Source organism: Bufo gargarizans, chromosome 10, assembly GCF_014858855.1.
Source record: "Bufo gargarizans isolate SCDJY-AF-19 chromosome 10, ASM1485885v1, whole genome shotgun sequence".
Classification (NCBI taxonomy): Eukaryota; Metazoa; Chordata; class Amphibia; order Anura; family Bufonidae; genus Bufo; species Bufo gargarizans.
The window spans coordinates 40,199,404-40,215,232 of record NC_058089.1 but is presented as its reverse complement, the minus strand read 5'-3'; the positions used below and the strand labels follow the sequence as shown (position 1 = coordinate 40,215,232).

The 15,829-nt window shown below is 46.7% G+C and overlaps 1 protein-coding gene across 4 annotated transcripts in view; it reads right to left on the bottom strand.

The window, feature by feature from the left end:
• Positions 1–1,670: 1,670 nt before the first annotated feature.
• Positions 1,671–15,829, bottom strand: part of CDC42EP2 (CDC42 effector protein 2) — a 29,243-nt gene continuing 15,084 nt past the window's right edge. For 2 of the 4 annotated variants that reach the window (XM_044270909.1, XM_044270910.1), the window contains exon 4: positions 1,671–2,660. In XM_044270909.1, the coding sequence (XP_044126844.1) occupies positions 2,045–2,584 (540 nt within the window). In that variant the 5' untranslated portion in view covers positions 2,585–2,660 and the 3' untranslated portion in view covers positions 1,671–2,044. Of the gene's footprint in view, positions 2,661–13,340; positions 13,698–13,735; positions 13,890–15,829 lie in introns of those variants that run through there. The other 2 variants (XM_044270908.1, XM_044270907.1) reach the window with 2 other exon arrangements.

The window sequence follows — 15,829 nt, the reverse complement described above, 5'->3', positions numbered from 1 at the left end:
TTACTTTAGATGCCCTCCTCTGGACCTTCTCCAGCTCTGCTATGTCTGCCTTGTTTACAGGAGCCCAGAACTGTACACAGTACTCCATGTGTGGTCTGACTAGCGATTTGTAAAGTGGTAGGACTATGTTCTTATCACGGGCATCTATGCCCCTTCTGATACAACCCATTATCTTGTTGGCCTTGGCAGCAGCTGCCTGACACTGGTTTTTGCAGCTTAGTTTGCTGTTTATTAAAATTCCTAGATCCTTTTCCATGTCAGTGTTACCGAATGTTTTATCATTTAGTATGTACGGGTGACTTGCATTTTTCCTTCCCATGTGCATAACTTTACATTTATCAGTGTTAAACCCCATCTGCCACTTATCTGCCCAAGCCTCCAGCCTATCCAGATCCCTCTGTAGTAGTATACTGTCCTCATCAGTGTAAATTACTTTACACAGTTTAGTGTCATCTGCGAAAATTGATATTTTACTATGCAAGCCTTCTACAAGATCATTAATAAATATATTGAGGAGAATAGGGCCCAATACTGACCCCTGAGGTACCCCACTAGTGACAGTGACCCAATCTGAGTGTGTACCGTTATTAACCACCCTCTGTTTTCTATCACTGAGCCAGTTACTTACCCACTTACAGATGTTTTCTCCCAGTCCGAGCATTCTCATTTTATATACTAACCTTTTATGTGGTACAGTGTCAAATGCTTTGGAGAAGTCCAGATACACGACATCCATTGATTCGCTGCTGTCAAGTCTAGAACTTACCTCCTCATAGAAACTGATTAAATTAGTCTGACATGACCGATCCCTCACGAAGCCATGCTGATATGGCGTTATTTGCTTATTTCTGTTGAGATGCTCTAATATAGCATCTCTCAGAAAACCTTCAAACAGTTTACCCACAACAGATGTTAAACTTACCGGCCTATAGTTTCCAGGCTCTGTTTTTGGCCCCTTTTTGAATATTGGGGCGGCTACTTGGTAATTTGCATATTTTAAAAGCACGTTTTAAACAAAATCTACTGGACCAAAATGATTAATTAGATTATGTAGCCATAAATCACAGTGTATGGATTATAAGTAAACAAAAAATAAAAAAAATAAAAATAAAAAACCCAACCCAGGCCTCTCTCTACTCACCCAGAAAGAGCTGGCTTCCTGGTATGAGACAATTTCCTTTTAAAAAGGAGACTTGCATGTCTCATTTTCCAGAGAAGCATTATGTGGTGGTGCAAGCACAGGAATGCCCTTATATCGTCTTATGACAGATCAAGTTTAAAGTGTACATGCACTTTGAGAAAATATACGAGTACTGAGTACTAATCATTAGAACAAGGAGATAGAAGCATTCACATAGTATGTACTCTTACTGTAGGAGACAGAAGCAATATGGACTCAATAGAACGTCTATGGGTGCATCAGCGATTCAGTCTCCAAGGAGAGATAAAGAGGCAGTTAGGCCTTTGCAAACACTCGGTGACATCCGAAGAGCTGTAAGGGCAGGCATATTCATTGCCACTCGACCTGACATTAGACATCTATTTGTACGAGACCAGCAGAGGACTCGAGAAGTGTCAGGGTGGGAGCAGCAAGGGACTGGTGAGGCATCTTACTGGTCCAACGACCTCTTTAAACATTTAAGCATAAAGCAAAAAAAGCAACACACAGATCGAAAATAACTTTCTGTATTGCATCTTAAGAACCTTATAAATTTGGTCATAAAAACATTCCAAAAAATAAAGTGTCATTTATCACTTCCTGGCAGAAAGGCACTTGAATTTGAACGGGAGATGCCTTGTCTAAGTGGAGGTGGTGCATCTTTACATAGCACTTGCACAGACACCATCCTGTTTATTTCCAGTACAGGCCCCAAAGTTTCTGCAGATGATGCTCAATGTTATAAAGCATATATAGACTATGTAAAAGGCAGCATGGAATCATTTATGGTCACTGCCCAAACAGTTAACTCCTAAAATCTTTTTAGTGTTTAAAAACAAATGAATAAAATGTTTGAGAACTTTGGTCCTTACAGAGCAGAGCCTTCTACTCTTTGTTCATTATCTGTAGCACATCATCCAAGATTGAAGGCCCCAAGTCCACATGAAGAGAAAGAAGAGATCCAGCATGGGCAAGGAACCTTTCTTCCTTCATCTCAGATGAAAAGTTGTTATCCACCACTTGCAAGGGTTTGTCCATTTCTTTCACTGGGCTTTTAGTCTTGTCATCCAGGTGAAGACGAGGTGGTTTTGGTGGAGGGGCCGGAAGGAGCGAGAGTGCTTGTGGCTCCGATATTGTAGGAAGCGAGATGGCATTCTTTAAGACAGGTGATGGCACTTCTGAATGTGACAGGGGCGGGGTGACATCCGGTGATGATGTAGAAGAGCTAGAATTTAGTCTAGGAAGAAGGTGAAATTTGCCCTGCAGAAAAGAAATGTCTCCAAAAACATCTCCTTCTCCACTGCCAATATGTATGGTGTGTCTAAAATCTCCCAGTGGAGGGCTTATCATGTCGGGGGACAAGACATCTCTCAGCTTTCCTTTGCGAGATCCTCTTTTTAGGTAGATGGGGGCTTTCGTTGACATATTTGCAGTCTCAGTCTTGGGAGTGAAGAACTGAATTGATTGGAGTCCGCTTCTTATGAAACATCTAGTCTCTGATCTAAGAAGAACAAGCAACATTGTTAAATCCCATTAGAACAGCTTAAATTAGGATATTTTATCTGAATATGGCAGCACACGTAATATAATGTATAGTATGTAATGTAGGGGGATGTTTTCTCCAATATCTGGTTATTAGGAGGCCTTAGTTCTGGTCTACAGTTAATTCCGTGCCCCATACACATGGGAAATCGCTTGGCCGTCAGCCACCTCCCATGACTTCCCTATACACGTTTGGCTGAACATATATGTGTGAGTATACTATGGGGAGAGCACACTTCTAGCGGCGGCTTATCTCCTGACACAATTTGTGAGGGGCGAGTCAGGAGCTCCCCATACACATCAGAGAGTTGTCTCGGTGGGTTTGGCCAACAATACACTAATGTGTCTGGGGGCCTTAAGTCTTCTCCGGGTTACCACACCTGAGAGAAATGGCAAAAGACTGAAGTACAGAAAGCAGGAATCCAGTATGAACATACACAACACCATATACCAGGCAAAAGTCAGATACAAGGTTATAGGGGGGCACTTTCCACAAGTGCTATTTATTAAAGGGGTTGGCTTGTCACAGTCATAAGTGACATTATAATCAATGGCAGTTTATGTGACAGCCAAACAAAGCCAACACCCGACAACTGTTGGGCCAATGATCGCTAACGAGCATTCGTATGAACACTCAATAGCGAGTGTAATAACGCTAGCCAGTGTCTGGCAGTGTAATAACGCTAGCAAACGTTCGCTCAGACAATACAAGCCTTCTTAAAAATTATCGTTTGCCGGCTGCAGATCGTGGCGTCTGATCATGATCTGCTGCTGGCAAACAACTGGACAGTATGGGGACAAGCAACAGTAACAATCACTCCTCCTCATGCTGTGGAGGAGATCGCTGTAATAGCAGTGGTCTCCTCCACTAGCGAGCAGGTGATTGCCGAGAAGGAACACTTCCTTTCCGACAATCGCCGGCAGAATCAGGCTGTCTAATCCAGCCTTAAAGGGGTTGCATAGCCAGCGAGTTATTCAAGAAAATGTATCAGTATAGCGCCACCTGTTTGTTATATTTTTTTTGTCCTGCTCACCGAGAAGGCCGCACATGCTCAGTTTCATCCTTCAACTGCCTCTTGAGCTGTGATAGGTGGAGCATGGACACGCCTCCTTAGCTGCAGCAGAAAGGACACTCCTCTGGAGCCGTCAGCTTGATATAAATCTAGATACAATGGATAAGGAAATCCATGGATCCATGTGAGGTACAGGGCTGGTTCTAGCTTCGTTAGAAAGAGGTTATCATGTACTATATGATCTCCTCCGATTCTCTCTCTCTCTCTCTCTCATTAGTCACTGGATAACCCCTTTTAGGATAAGTTCTCATCACTGTTTAACTTTCTGTTCTAAGAAGAACAGAAAAAAAATAAAAAAAAAATAACACACACACACACACACAACAGATCTGTTATTTAGAGAATCAGTTAGTGTCCCTTTCTGTCAGAGATCAGGTATTTTTGACAGGTGAAAAAAGTCCTGCATGCCGGACGGAAGTGACAAAACGATCACAACTGATGCCCACAATAATGGATTTATTTTTCTGTTCCGACCAGAACAGATTGCTACACGGTGATGTGAGCTGAGCCCAATGCGGTGCTGGCCCGTGCTAACAATGGAGAGATCCCCTGTGCACAGACTATGTACTTTAGGGCTGCTTTAAAGGGGTTGGCCGCTGCTGACTAATGTGTCCGTAAGATGACTATATGGCACTTACTAATCTAGCCTTTGTTGATATTTCGTGCCATTGGGTATATTTCATAAGCCGTGTCCCCTTGTTAGGCAGATCTTCTGTGCTGTCCACACAGAGGTCCTGTCCATAAGATGGCTGAAAGAATTGGCAAACAAGGGGCACAGCTTATGAAATTATAGAAAATGGTGCAGATTACCAACAAAGTCTATGTTACTAGTGCCATATAGTCTTAGGCTAGGTTCACATCTGCCTTGTGAACTCCAGCAGAGGAGCAGACTGCCAGAGTTCACCGTATCCGGCACAGCTGGACACCACCGTGCACCGCCAGATACCCATTCTCTGCAATGGGATCCGGCCACTTTCTGGCATATATGCCGACTGGCAGCCCTAAAAAATGTTGCATGTAGTATTTTTTTGTCCGGCTGAAATCTGGCATGTGCGCAGGATACAGTGACCGGATTACCGTGCCGGAGTTCTGGCCTTACAAACACATTGGTCAACAGTAGTCAGAAAGTGGCCAACCCCTTTAAACGCTGACAGCAGGGGGATAAATAGTGAGCTCTTATCTGTAGTATTATTCATGTCTTACAGCCAACAATAGCGCCCTGATTTACAGGGCAATTTTATTTCACAATAACATGTATAAGTTTACGCTTTAGACAACTTACAATCCAGATTCATTGCTCAATACCCCGCGGCTATATCTCACCCCAGTGCACACAATGAGAGCAGGCAGGATTACGGCATTGCAACACAACACTGTTTTTCTGTTTTACAGGCGTTCTGCTGATTCAGGGCGGGTGCTGGTGGGGGCCACTGACAGGCAGCCAAATACATGGGGTTCTGAGAAGCGCTCCTTCTAGAGCTGCTGCCTGCGCACGTTTTATTCTAGTGAGGTGGACGGCCCGCTGAGCAGCAGTTTCTGCAAGAACATTTACCAAGAAAAAAATACAAATACATTAGTAAGTGACAGACTGGGCCGAGGACAGGCGATATAGGTTTAAAGGGGGTTTACCTTCTCAACATTTGTGCCATATTGCAGGGTGGCTGCACGCGCGCACAACTGCTCTTCACTTCAGGGACCCCTTGTGGAGATAGGAGCACGTCCCAGAGGTGGGACCCACACCTATCTGACATTTGTGGCACACCCTGGCTGTATGAAGACGCTGCGGCACTCTGAGCGCTTAGGCCCCTTCCTAGCCATGTGACGTCATGTTTGTTGGTCACATGGACTGGGCACAGCTCAGTCCCATTGAAGTGAACGCGACACCACGCACAGCCGCTAGGCTTGGTACACTGAGAGGAGGGTGCAGCGCGCACTGAAGCTGTAGTAAGCACCACAGCATCCTCAAACAGCTGACTGATGGGGGAGCCAGACCCCTGCCAATTTAATATTGATGGCCTATCCTGAGGTTACGCCTAGCAATATGAAAAGACTGGAGAACCCCTTTAAGAGCCTATTTAGTGCTGCAGCCCCTTCAAACAGCTGATCGGCAGGGGATCTATATAGGTGGCCCAGGTCAAGCAGGGGAAGGGCAGATTGTTATTAGCACTAGGACTTACATCAGTCAGAACAGGTCAGATGGAAGAGACTTGTCCTCATCAGCCTTCACTGATCTGGTTGGGTTGGTCATCTACAATCCTACACAATATACAGCTGGCTGCTGGTCCGGACAACAGAAGTCACAAAGTATACACCAAACCACACGTGACAACTCTACAGCACAGAAACTAAATCGAAAGCTGGCCACACACATCAGATAAAAGTTGGTTGATGGTTGAACATCTGGAGAATGTTTATTTCACAGACACGGCCATACACACTTCAGTCCATTACAGTTGCTCAGACCGCCCATACACGTTCAATGAAACCAGGCGATGGCCAAAAGATCTTCTGTCCGACTAAGGGATGTAAATATCAAGCACAGCCAACGATAATGATCTGTCAGCTAAACCAGTACTTTGTTGTTAAAAGGGATTCTGTCACCTCGTTTTACCCTATAGAGCTGCGGACAAGCACGAATAGATCGCCGCTAGCATGTCCGCAATATACCTGTCCCATAAAGCGGTGTCCTTTTATTGCGTTTAAAAAGAAATGATTTTAGAGATATGTAAATCAGCCTGGTAAGGTGCCCAAGGGGCTGTATTAACCTTCTTGGTTATGGCAATCTAACTGTGAGCAAGGAGGAGATTCGGAGGACGCAGGCGGTGCTGGGCTCCTTCACAGGGGGCGTGGCTGGACACCAAGAGGGTAAGTACAGCCCCCTGGGCACCTTACCAGGCTCATTTACATATCTCTAAAATTATTTTTTAAACACAATAAAAAGGACACCGCTTTATGGGACAGGTATATTGCGGACATGCTAGCGGCGATCTAGCCGTGCATGTCCGCAGCTCTATAAGCTATAACAAGGTGACATAATCCCTTTAAAGGGATCATCTGCTTTTTTATACTGATGAACTTACAGAGACATGGGGTACAGGGGACTACATATCTGCAATATATGCCTTCCTGGCATGTTAGTCTGGCCTAATATTCAATTGTGGGCTGTAGACCTGAATGGCGCTCGATACCCTTTTCACCCTGGATTACAGACATGTGTACATTCTGGGCGGGGAGGACACGGGCTACAGAGCATTGGTTTACTTTAGCTGCCCTTACAAACAGTCGCTGATAACCTCACTATGGACGCAGCACGAAGACGCTTTGTATCTGGCACTTGTGGAACTCAATGGGGGATTTTAAAGCTATTGACTGTTTACAGAGGACTGGAGAGAGAGATGGGAGGCCTGGTATGGGAAGAATGGCAGAACAAGGACAATCCCGTCAAGTAGCATTTCACCAAGTCGCTCACCCTTCTACTAGAAACGGCCGACAAGACGTGAAATAAATCTTTACTGGGTTCTCAACGATTTCATTCTAAGGCCGACAGATTATCCGACCAATCATTAGTCAGATGGCCGTTCACAAACACAGATCTTTTGTTATACTTATCCACTATTGGTCTGACTGGACAGACATTGGTCAGATAATCTGCTGGTGTAGAGAGACGGCGCAGGACGCAGTTGTTCAGTCTATGAATCGGTATCCCACGCCCAACCCTTCTCTTGTCCTCACATGACGTCCATCTTCTAATGACTGTAATTGAGGCTTCAGTAAGGCAGCGTCTTTGTCCCATGTATCACAGCTATATCCCCTGTGACCAAACCAGTACCGATTATAAAGGACCCAGGAGTTCAAAGTGTCTGAGAAATGACAAGGTCTGCATCAAAGCCAAGTGTGAAGGCAGTATTACACCGGCAGATTGTCCGCCAGATCATCGCTAATAAGCGTTTGTGGTAACGCTTGATCATCCGACAATCCATTGTTGCCTGGCAGCAGATTGTGGAGTCTACTCTCCTGCCAGCAAACTAGTCAGTATGGGGACGAGCGATGGCATAACGATCACCCCTCGCCATACTATGGAGGAGATTGCTGCATGTAATAGCAGTGGTTTCCTCCGCTGACGATTGTCCAGATGGAACACTTCCCTCTCGACAATCGCCTGGGTGATCACTTAAAGGGGTTCTGCAGTTTGTTTAAACTGATGACCTATCCTCTGGATAGATCATCAGCATCTGATCGGCGGGGGTACAACACCCGGGGACCCCCGCTGCTCAGCTGTTTGAGAAGGCTCCAGCAGCTCCGCGGCCTTCTCACTGTTTACCGCTGGCCCAGTGACGTCACGACTAGTATCAACTGACCTGGGCGGGGCCAAGCTCCATTCAAGTTGATACTAGTCATGACATCACTGGGCTAGCGGTAAACAGTGAGAAGGCTGCGGCGCTGCCTTCTCAAACAGCTGATTGGTGGGGGACCCAGGTGTCGGACCCCTGCCGATCAGAAGCTGTTCTATCCAGAGGATATATCGTCAGTAAAAAAAAAAAAAAAAAAAAAAACACTGCAGAACCCCTTTAACCACCTCCGGACCGCCTAACGCACATGTGCGTTCCGGAGGTGGCAGGCTGGCGCACAGTCACGCATATATGCGTCATCTCGCGAGACGCGAGATTTCCTGTGAACGCGCGCACACAGGCGCGCGCGCTCACAGGAACGGAAGGTAAGCGAGTGGATCTCCAGCATGCCAGCGGCGATCGTTCGCTGGCAGGCTGGAGATCCGAATTTTTTAACCCCTAACAGGTATATTAGACGCCGTTTTCATAACAGCGTCTAATATACCTCCTACCTGGTCCTCTGGTGGTCCCTTTTGTTAGGATCGACCACCAGAGGACTCAGGTAGGTCATTACAGTCGCACCAAACACCACACTACACCCCCCCCCCCGTCACTTATTAACCCCTTATAAACCCATGATCACCCCATATAAACTCCCTGATCACCCCCCCTGTCAGGCTCCGTTCAGACGTCCGTATGATTTTTACGGATCCACAGATACATGGATCGGATCCGCAAAAAGCATACGGACGTCTGAATGGAGCCTTACAGGGGGGTGATCAATGACAGGCGGGTGATCACCCATATACACTCCCTGATCACCCCCCTGTAAGGCTCCATTCAGACGTCCGCATGCGTTCTGTGGATCCGATACATGTATCCATGGATCCGTAAAAAATCATGCGGATGTCTGAATGGAGCCTTACAGGGGGGGTGATCAGTGACAGGGGGGTGATCACCCTGATTACCCTGATCACCCCCTGTCATTGATAACCCCCCTGTAAGGCTCCATTCAGACGTCCGCATGCGTTCTGTGGATCCGATACATGTATCCATGGATCCGTAAAAAATCATGCGGATGTCTGAATGGAGCCTTACAGGGGGGGTGATCAGTGACAGGGGGGTGATCACCCTGATCACCCCCTGTCATTGATAACCCCCCTGTAAGGCTCCATTCAGACGTCCGCATGCGTTCTGTGGATCCGATCCATGTATCCATGTATCCGTAAAAAATCATGCGGATGTCTGAATGGAGCCTTACAGGGGGGGTGATCAATGACAGGGGGGTGATCAGGGAGTCTATATGGGTGATCACCCCCCTGTCATTGATCACCACCCCCCCCCCACCCCCCCGGTAAGGCTCCATTCAGACATTTTTTTTGGCACAAGTTAGCGGAAATTTGTTTGTTTTTGTTTTGTTTTTCTTACTAAGTCTCATATTCCACTAACTTGTGTCAAAAAATAAAATCTCACATGGACGCACCATACCCCTCACGGAATCCAAATGCGTAAACATTTTTAGACATTTGGATTCCAGACTTCTTCTCACGCTTTAGGGCCCCTAAAAAGCCAGGGCAGTATAAATACCCCACATGTGACCCCATTTCGGAAAGAAGACACCCCAAGGTATTCCGTGAGGGGCATATTGAGTCCATGAAAGATTGAAATTTTTGTCCTAAGTTAGCGGAAAGTGAGACTTTGTGAGAAAAAAAAATAAATAAATAAATAAATAAATAAAAAAAATCTATATCCGCTAACTTATGCAAAAAAAAATTAAAATTCTAGGAACTCGCCATGCCCCTCATTGAATACCTTGGGGTGTCTTCTTTCCAAAGTGGGGTCACATGTGGGGTATTTATACTGCCCTGGCTTTTTAGGGGCCCGAAAGTGTGAGAAGAAGTCTGGGATCCAAATGTCTAAAAATGCCCTCCTAGAAGGAATTTGGGCCCCTTTGCGCATCTAGGCTGCAAAAAAGTGTCACACATGTGGTATCGCCGTACTCAGGAGAAGTTGGGGAATGTGTTTTGGGGTGTCATTTTACATATACCCATGCTGGGTGAGAGAAATATCTTGGTCAAATGCCAACTTTGTATAAAAAAAATGGGAAAAGTTGTCTTTTGCCAAGATATTTCTCTCACCCAGCATGGGTATATGTAAAATGACACCCCAAAACACATTCCCCAACTTCTACTGAGTACGGCGATACCAGATGTGTGACACTTTTTTGCTGCCAAGGTGGGCAAAGGGGCACATATTCCAAAGTGCACCTTTTGGATTTCACCGGTCATTTTTTACACATTTTGATTGCAAAGTTCTTCTCACACATTTGGGCCCCTAAATTGCCAGGGCAGTATAACTACGCCACAAGTGACCCCATTTTGGAAAGAAGACACCCCAAGGTATTCCGTGAGGGGCATGGCGAGTTCCTAGAATTTTTTGTCGCAAGTTAGTGGAATATGAGACTTTGTAAGAAAAAAAAAACAAAAAAAAAAAAAAAAAACATCATTTTCCGCTAACTTGTGACAAAAAATAAAAAGTTCTATGAACTCACTATGCCCATCAGCGAATACCTTAGGGTGTCTACTTTCCGAAATGGGGTCATTTGTGGGGTGTTTCTACTGTCTGGGCATTGTAGAACCTCAGGAATCATGACAGGTGCTCAGAAAGTCAGAGCTGCTTCAAAAAGCGGAAATTCACATTTTTGTACCATAGTTTGTAAATGCTATAACTTTTACCCAAACCATTTTTTTTTTGCCCAAACATTTTTTTTTTATCAAAGACATGTAGAACAATTAATTTGGCGAAAAATGTATATATGGATGTCGTTTTTTTTGCAAAATTTTACAGCTGAAAGTGAAAAATGTCATTTTTTTGCAAAAGAATCGTTACATTTTGATTAATAACAAAAAAAGTAAAAATGTCAGCAGCAATAAAATACCACCAAATGAAAGCTCCATTAGTGAGAAGAAAAGGAGGTAAAATTCATTTGGGTGGTAAGTTGCATGACCGAGCGATAAACGGTGAAAGGAGTGTAGTGCCGAAGTGTAAAAAGTGCTCTGGTCATGAAGGGGGTTTCACCTAGCGGGGCTGAAGTGGTTAATGTAATACTGGCCTAAGTCAGTCACCCAAGAAAAACAGAAGTTAAAGGGGCTGCCTGCTTTTGTTATAGGCTAGTGATCAATATAACAAAAGTAGTGGACAACCCCTTTAATGTACTGGAACTGCAGTTCTTCCTGAGGTAGCTCCAGGGTGGAGAACAAGGTGCCCAGTACACCACTAACCTTACTGACTGATGCACCAACATGCTGCAGGTATATGAGAAAACCTGCAGAAACCATTGATGAAGTGAAGCATTTTTTTTAGGCATTTTTTGCCAAAAAAAAACAAACAAAACTGTGCAAGAAGGAACCCTGACAGTGGAAGGCGGCCAAGCAATGACCCAAAGCTATTTGATCAAACACATCACGGTGGAGAGAAGCGATTCATTAGGGAGTCCTATTGATCACAGTCGTCTGCAGCTCTTCACATGAGACGTAGCAGACGATTGTCCGGAAGGGAAACGTTCCTTCCCGGTAAGCGCCTGCTCATAGTAGGAGACCACTGCTATTATATTCAGAGATCTCCTCCACAGTATGGGGAGCAGTGATCACTAATGCTCGTCCCCATACAGAATCATTGTCTGCCAGCAGCAGAGGCTGTTTAGATGGCACAATATTCTGCCGGCAAACGATTTCGGTGACCGCACAACCAATCATATTACCCAATGAACTAGTGTTTCGCTCATTCATCATGTAATCGCTAACGAGTGTTCCTACAAACGCTTGTTAGAGATTATCTGACCGATCCTCGGCCTGTGTGCAGGAGCCTTAACTGTATGCCGCCATCTTACAGCACGCGGCTCCAGCCAGTCCGGTCCTCCAATTACAGGTCACATCACTTCTTATGGAATGGATTCCTGTCTGTTTTACTAACTATTCTCATGACTTGTACCATTCCTTTATTATTCCTACTATACGTAGTCAGCAATGAAGCTCTATTGGGGCGTGCCCCTGCACAGTGTGCAACATCGGCAGCACCTGATTGGATTGTGCAGCGACACCCCCTCCAACTGGTAACAGCCCTCTGGACCTTTATTGCTGGCAGCTGACAATTCACTTATAAACTTGTAGCAGACATAATAGCGGAACGGCACAACACGGCTCGACAAAGGTCATGGTCAAAACAGACAAGTTCAACAAAAACACCTGGTTGGTGGGTGAATGATCATAGACAGTTATCATCTGAAAAGAAGAAGTCACAAAAGTTTTTCTGACAGTTAGACGCCAAATATTTAGTTCCCTGAAAGATTGTTCATCCTTCAGCTGGTGACACTGAACACGTAGGACCAGTCTGAACGACTGCGGAGGTCCGTATAAACTAAGCCGCGTACGACGGTGCCCACAACGTGATCAGTCAACCGTCAGCCTCCTATCTTCTGTTTGCGAGATCCGTTCAGGGCTCTCACACGCGGTCCAAAACGGATCAGTATGCATTCTGAATGGAAAAGGATCCACTCAGAATGCATCAGTTTGATCTCCATTCCACTTTGGTGACCGCCTGACGAAACTGAGCCAAACGGACCCGTTTTCACTGACACAATAGAAAACCGATCCGTCCTCCATTGACTTTCGATGGGAGTTCATGACTTAGCCTAATGTGTACGGCCACCTTGGATTCACTTTTGGTTTGGTTCAATGGGAAGCAGGGAACAAACCATCAGCAGCGCCCTGGCTGTCGGTGAGGTCCTTCTTTGGCCAACATCTACCATCAGGCCCCCCCCCCCCGCCCGCCCCCATATAACTCAGACGATCAGGAGCCCATGTAGTTCTCATCTGCAGCAGACGGCCAGGAATACACTAATACAGGGGTGCAGGGGCCACATCGTCAGACTGAAGAAACCCAAGGGCTGAAAATAAAAGCTAAAGGGGCATTACTAACGACATACTGGATTCATGGCAGTATATACTATAAGCGTCTGGTCACAGCTCCAGGACCCCCATCTAAGGGCAGAATACAAGTGAACAAGACATAGACATCCATGTCTGTCACCAGATGGTCGGGGGCCGCACAGAATGATATTGAGGGCCACATGTGGCCCCCAGGCTGCGCACTGCTGCTATAATGAGATCCAACATAAATTACGGCATTCTGCTGGAAAAATAGCACCCCCGTTTATTAGGAGGGATTATATACACTTACAAAGGGATTTCCACCCAGAACCTCTGACAATCTGTTCTATCAGTTTTCATGGACCCACAGACTTCAATGGTCACAGCCCCAGGGCAGGTCTCCGGAGAACACGGACAGCACACGGCTCTAGGTGACATCACCAAGCTTCATGCATCAAATGCGGACTAGTGCGATATGTGACTGCCAGCTGCATCACCAGATCTCACAGCACGCACCGCCACAACCGCACCATCCCTGCCCCCGTGTGAACGGCTCGGAAAGGAAGAGAAACGAGCGGCGCCACACCCCTTGTCACGTGACCGCCAGCCTGTGGGGCCCCCGGTACCACAATACTGTGCCAGGTGACGCTCCTCGGGAACTACAACTCCCAGCATGTGCTGTCAGGGCGCGCCGCGTTCACTGACCTGTGCCGGACGTACGCAGGAAGGCTGCCTCCACAGGTCTGCTCCCAGGCAGATGCGGACGTGGTTGGGAGGGGCCAGAGCTTCCGGTTCTCAGTCGCCAAGTAACCCGCATCACCTTCTCTCTGCTGCCACAGCTCCGAGTCTGAAGGGGGAGGGTTACGTCACCAGCAGAGCACCGCCCAGCACAGGAGCCAGCCAATCACTGTCAAGAGCGCGGGTGGTAAGAGGACCAATCGGATGACAGTTTATTTTTCTTTTGTAATAAACTTTATTTGTACAGCACAAAATAAGCAGCAAGAACTCTAATCAGAGCATGACCAGGGAGTGATCTCCACTCAGGCGGCTCTACCTGGTCACGTGCTCATCTGAATGTCAGTGATGGAGAGCATGTCCTCCAACAAGTCAGTAAAGAAACGTCTAAAAAGGTTTTTCACAGAACCGTTAAAAAATAAGTAAAGACAGTGTTATAAAATAACCTGTACGGTGCCATGCTTCGGGCTTTTGTGTCAGCATAGAGGTGGGTCAAAGACGACTGCCACAACCCAAGAGAAAAACTCACGCACATTAGTACCAGTGGCGTAACTAGAACTTACTGCGGCCCACAGCAAACAACAAAAGTGGACAACCCCTTCAATGTACTCGGGGATGCCTGCACTCCTGCCATTACATGTGTAACACCCCAGAGCGGCATTACCACTCCTACTCCCTGCTTCCTATCTGTGTATGCTAATATCACGTCATCTATGCATTTATTTTCAGGTCCTGTATAATGGGCATATCTATTTCTATGCAGCTGTTTATGTTCACGTGTAATGTGCCTGGTTCACCAGCAGGTGGTAGAAAATATGGCAGAGCTAGAGTTAGAATAGAACCTTCCATTCCATTCTAACCCCCCTCTGTGGAGAAGTGGGACGAGTCTCACTTCCTGCAGGAAGGGTGGGGACCAGTTAGTTCCAGTCTAGCGTACCCCAAGCTAGGTGAAGGTGTGCAGGGCCACGTCTCTTCGGGACGTGCCCAAGCCAAGCCAGCCAGAGCACCCTAAGCTCAGCTGGACATAAAGGCCAAAGCATAAAGCCTCAGAAGGCAGGAAGAAAGTTCCCTGGTATAACTTAAAGGGATTCTGTCAGCGGCTTCGTTGAGCGAAGTGCGCATGCGCTGGCCTGATGCGCATGCGCACTTCGCTCAACGAAGCCGCTGCCAGGAGTCCGCAACGCATCAGGCTGAGCCTAGTGCGCAGGCGCCGGATCTGGCAGAGGGACGGGTGGATTGAGGAGGTGGCGCTGAGGTGAGGGGTGCAGGCGGGCACCCGATGGAGCACTATGACGTCATCGGCGCAGGCGCAGTGGAGATGTCTGAGCAGGGAAGCGGTCGGACATTCACTGCGCATGCGCCGAATACAGACGCGCACGGCGCATGCGCGAGAAGTCGTCCGCTTGATCGCATTCCGGAGGAGATGGGCGGGCTGGAGGGACACGCTGGGCGGCGGCATCTTGTGAAGGTAGACCGATCCTCTAGGTGCTAATGACGCCCCCATAGCACCTAGAGGGTCATTAGCATATCCATATAAGTTCTTTTTTAGCGAAACGGCTGCCCCAAAAGCTATTATATTAGGATTGTTTGGCAGAGCAGACACTAGCAGATCGCTAGTGTCTGACACCTAATTATGTGAAAACGAAGTGGTAGAAACCCTTTAATGCTAAAGCGTGCTGGGACCAAAACAAAGTCTAAACCGTTTTGCCAGAACGTTTATTGAAAGTAAAGCCGCTATTCAACTTCATCACAAGCTCTGGACTCAATTATTTCTTCAAACTCCTCAATTATACCCTCTATTTGCTGCTTCGGAGCCAACACCTGGGGTCCAGCCGTATCCAGGTAGGAGCATCGTGACACAAAACATTAAGAGACATTTTGGGCCACCTTATACCACTCGGGTATTCCTACACCTGGGTACCATCACCCCAGCAAACTTGAAGGGCCCTAGCATACCTCGTTCCATCCCATTGCACATGCAGCAATCTTCTCCACAGTACAGGGAGCAGTGATCACTAATGCTATCGCTCATCCCCATACAGAATCATTGTCCGCCAGCAGCAG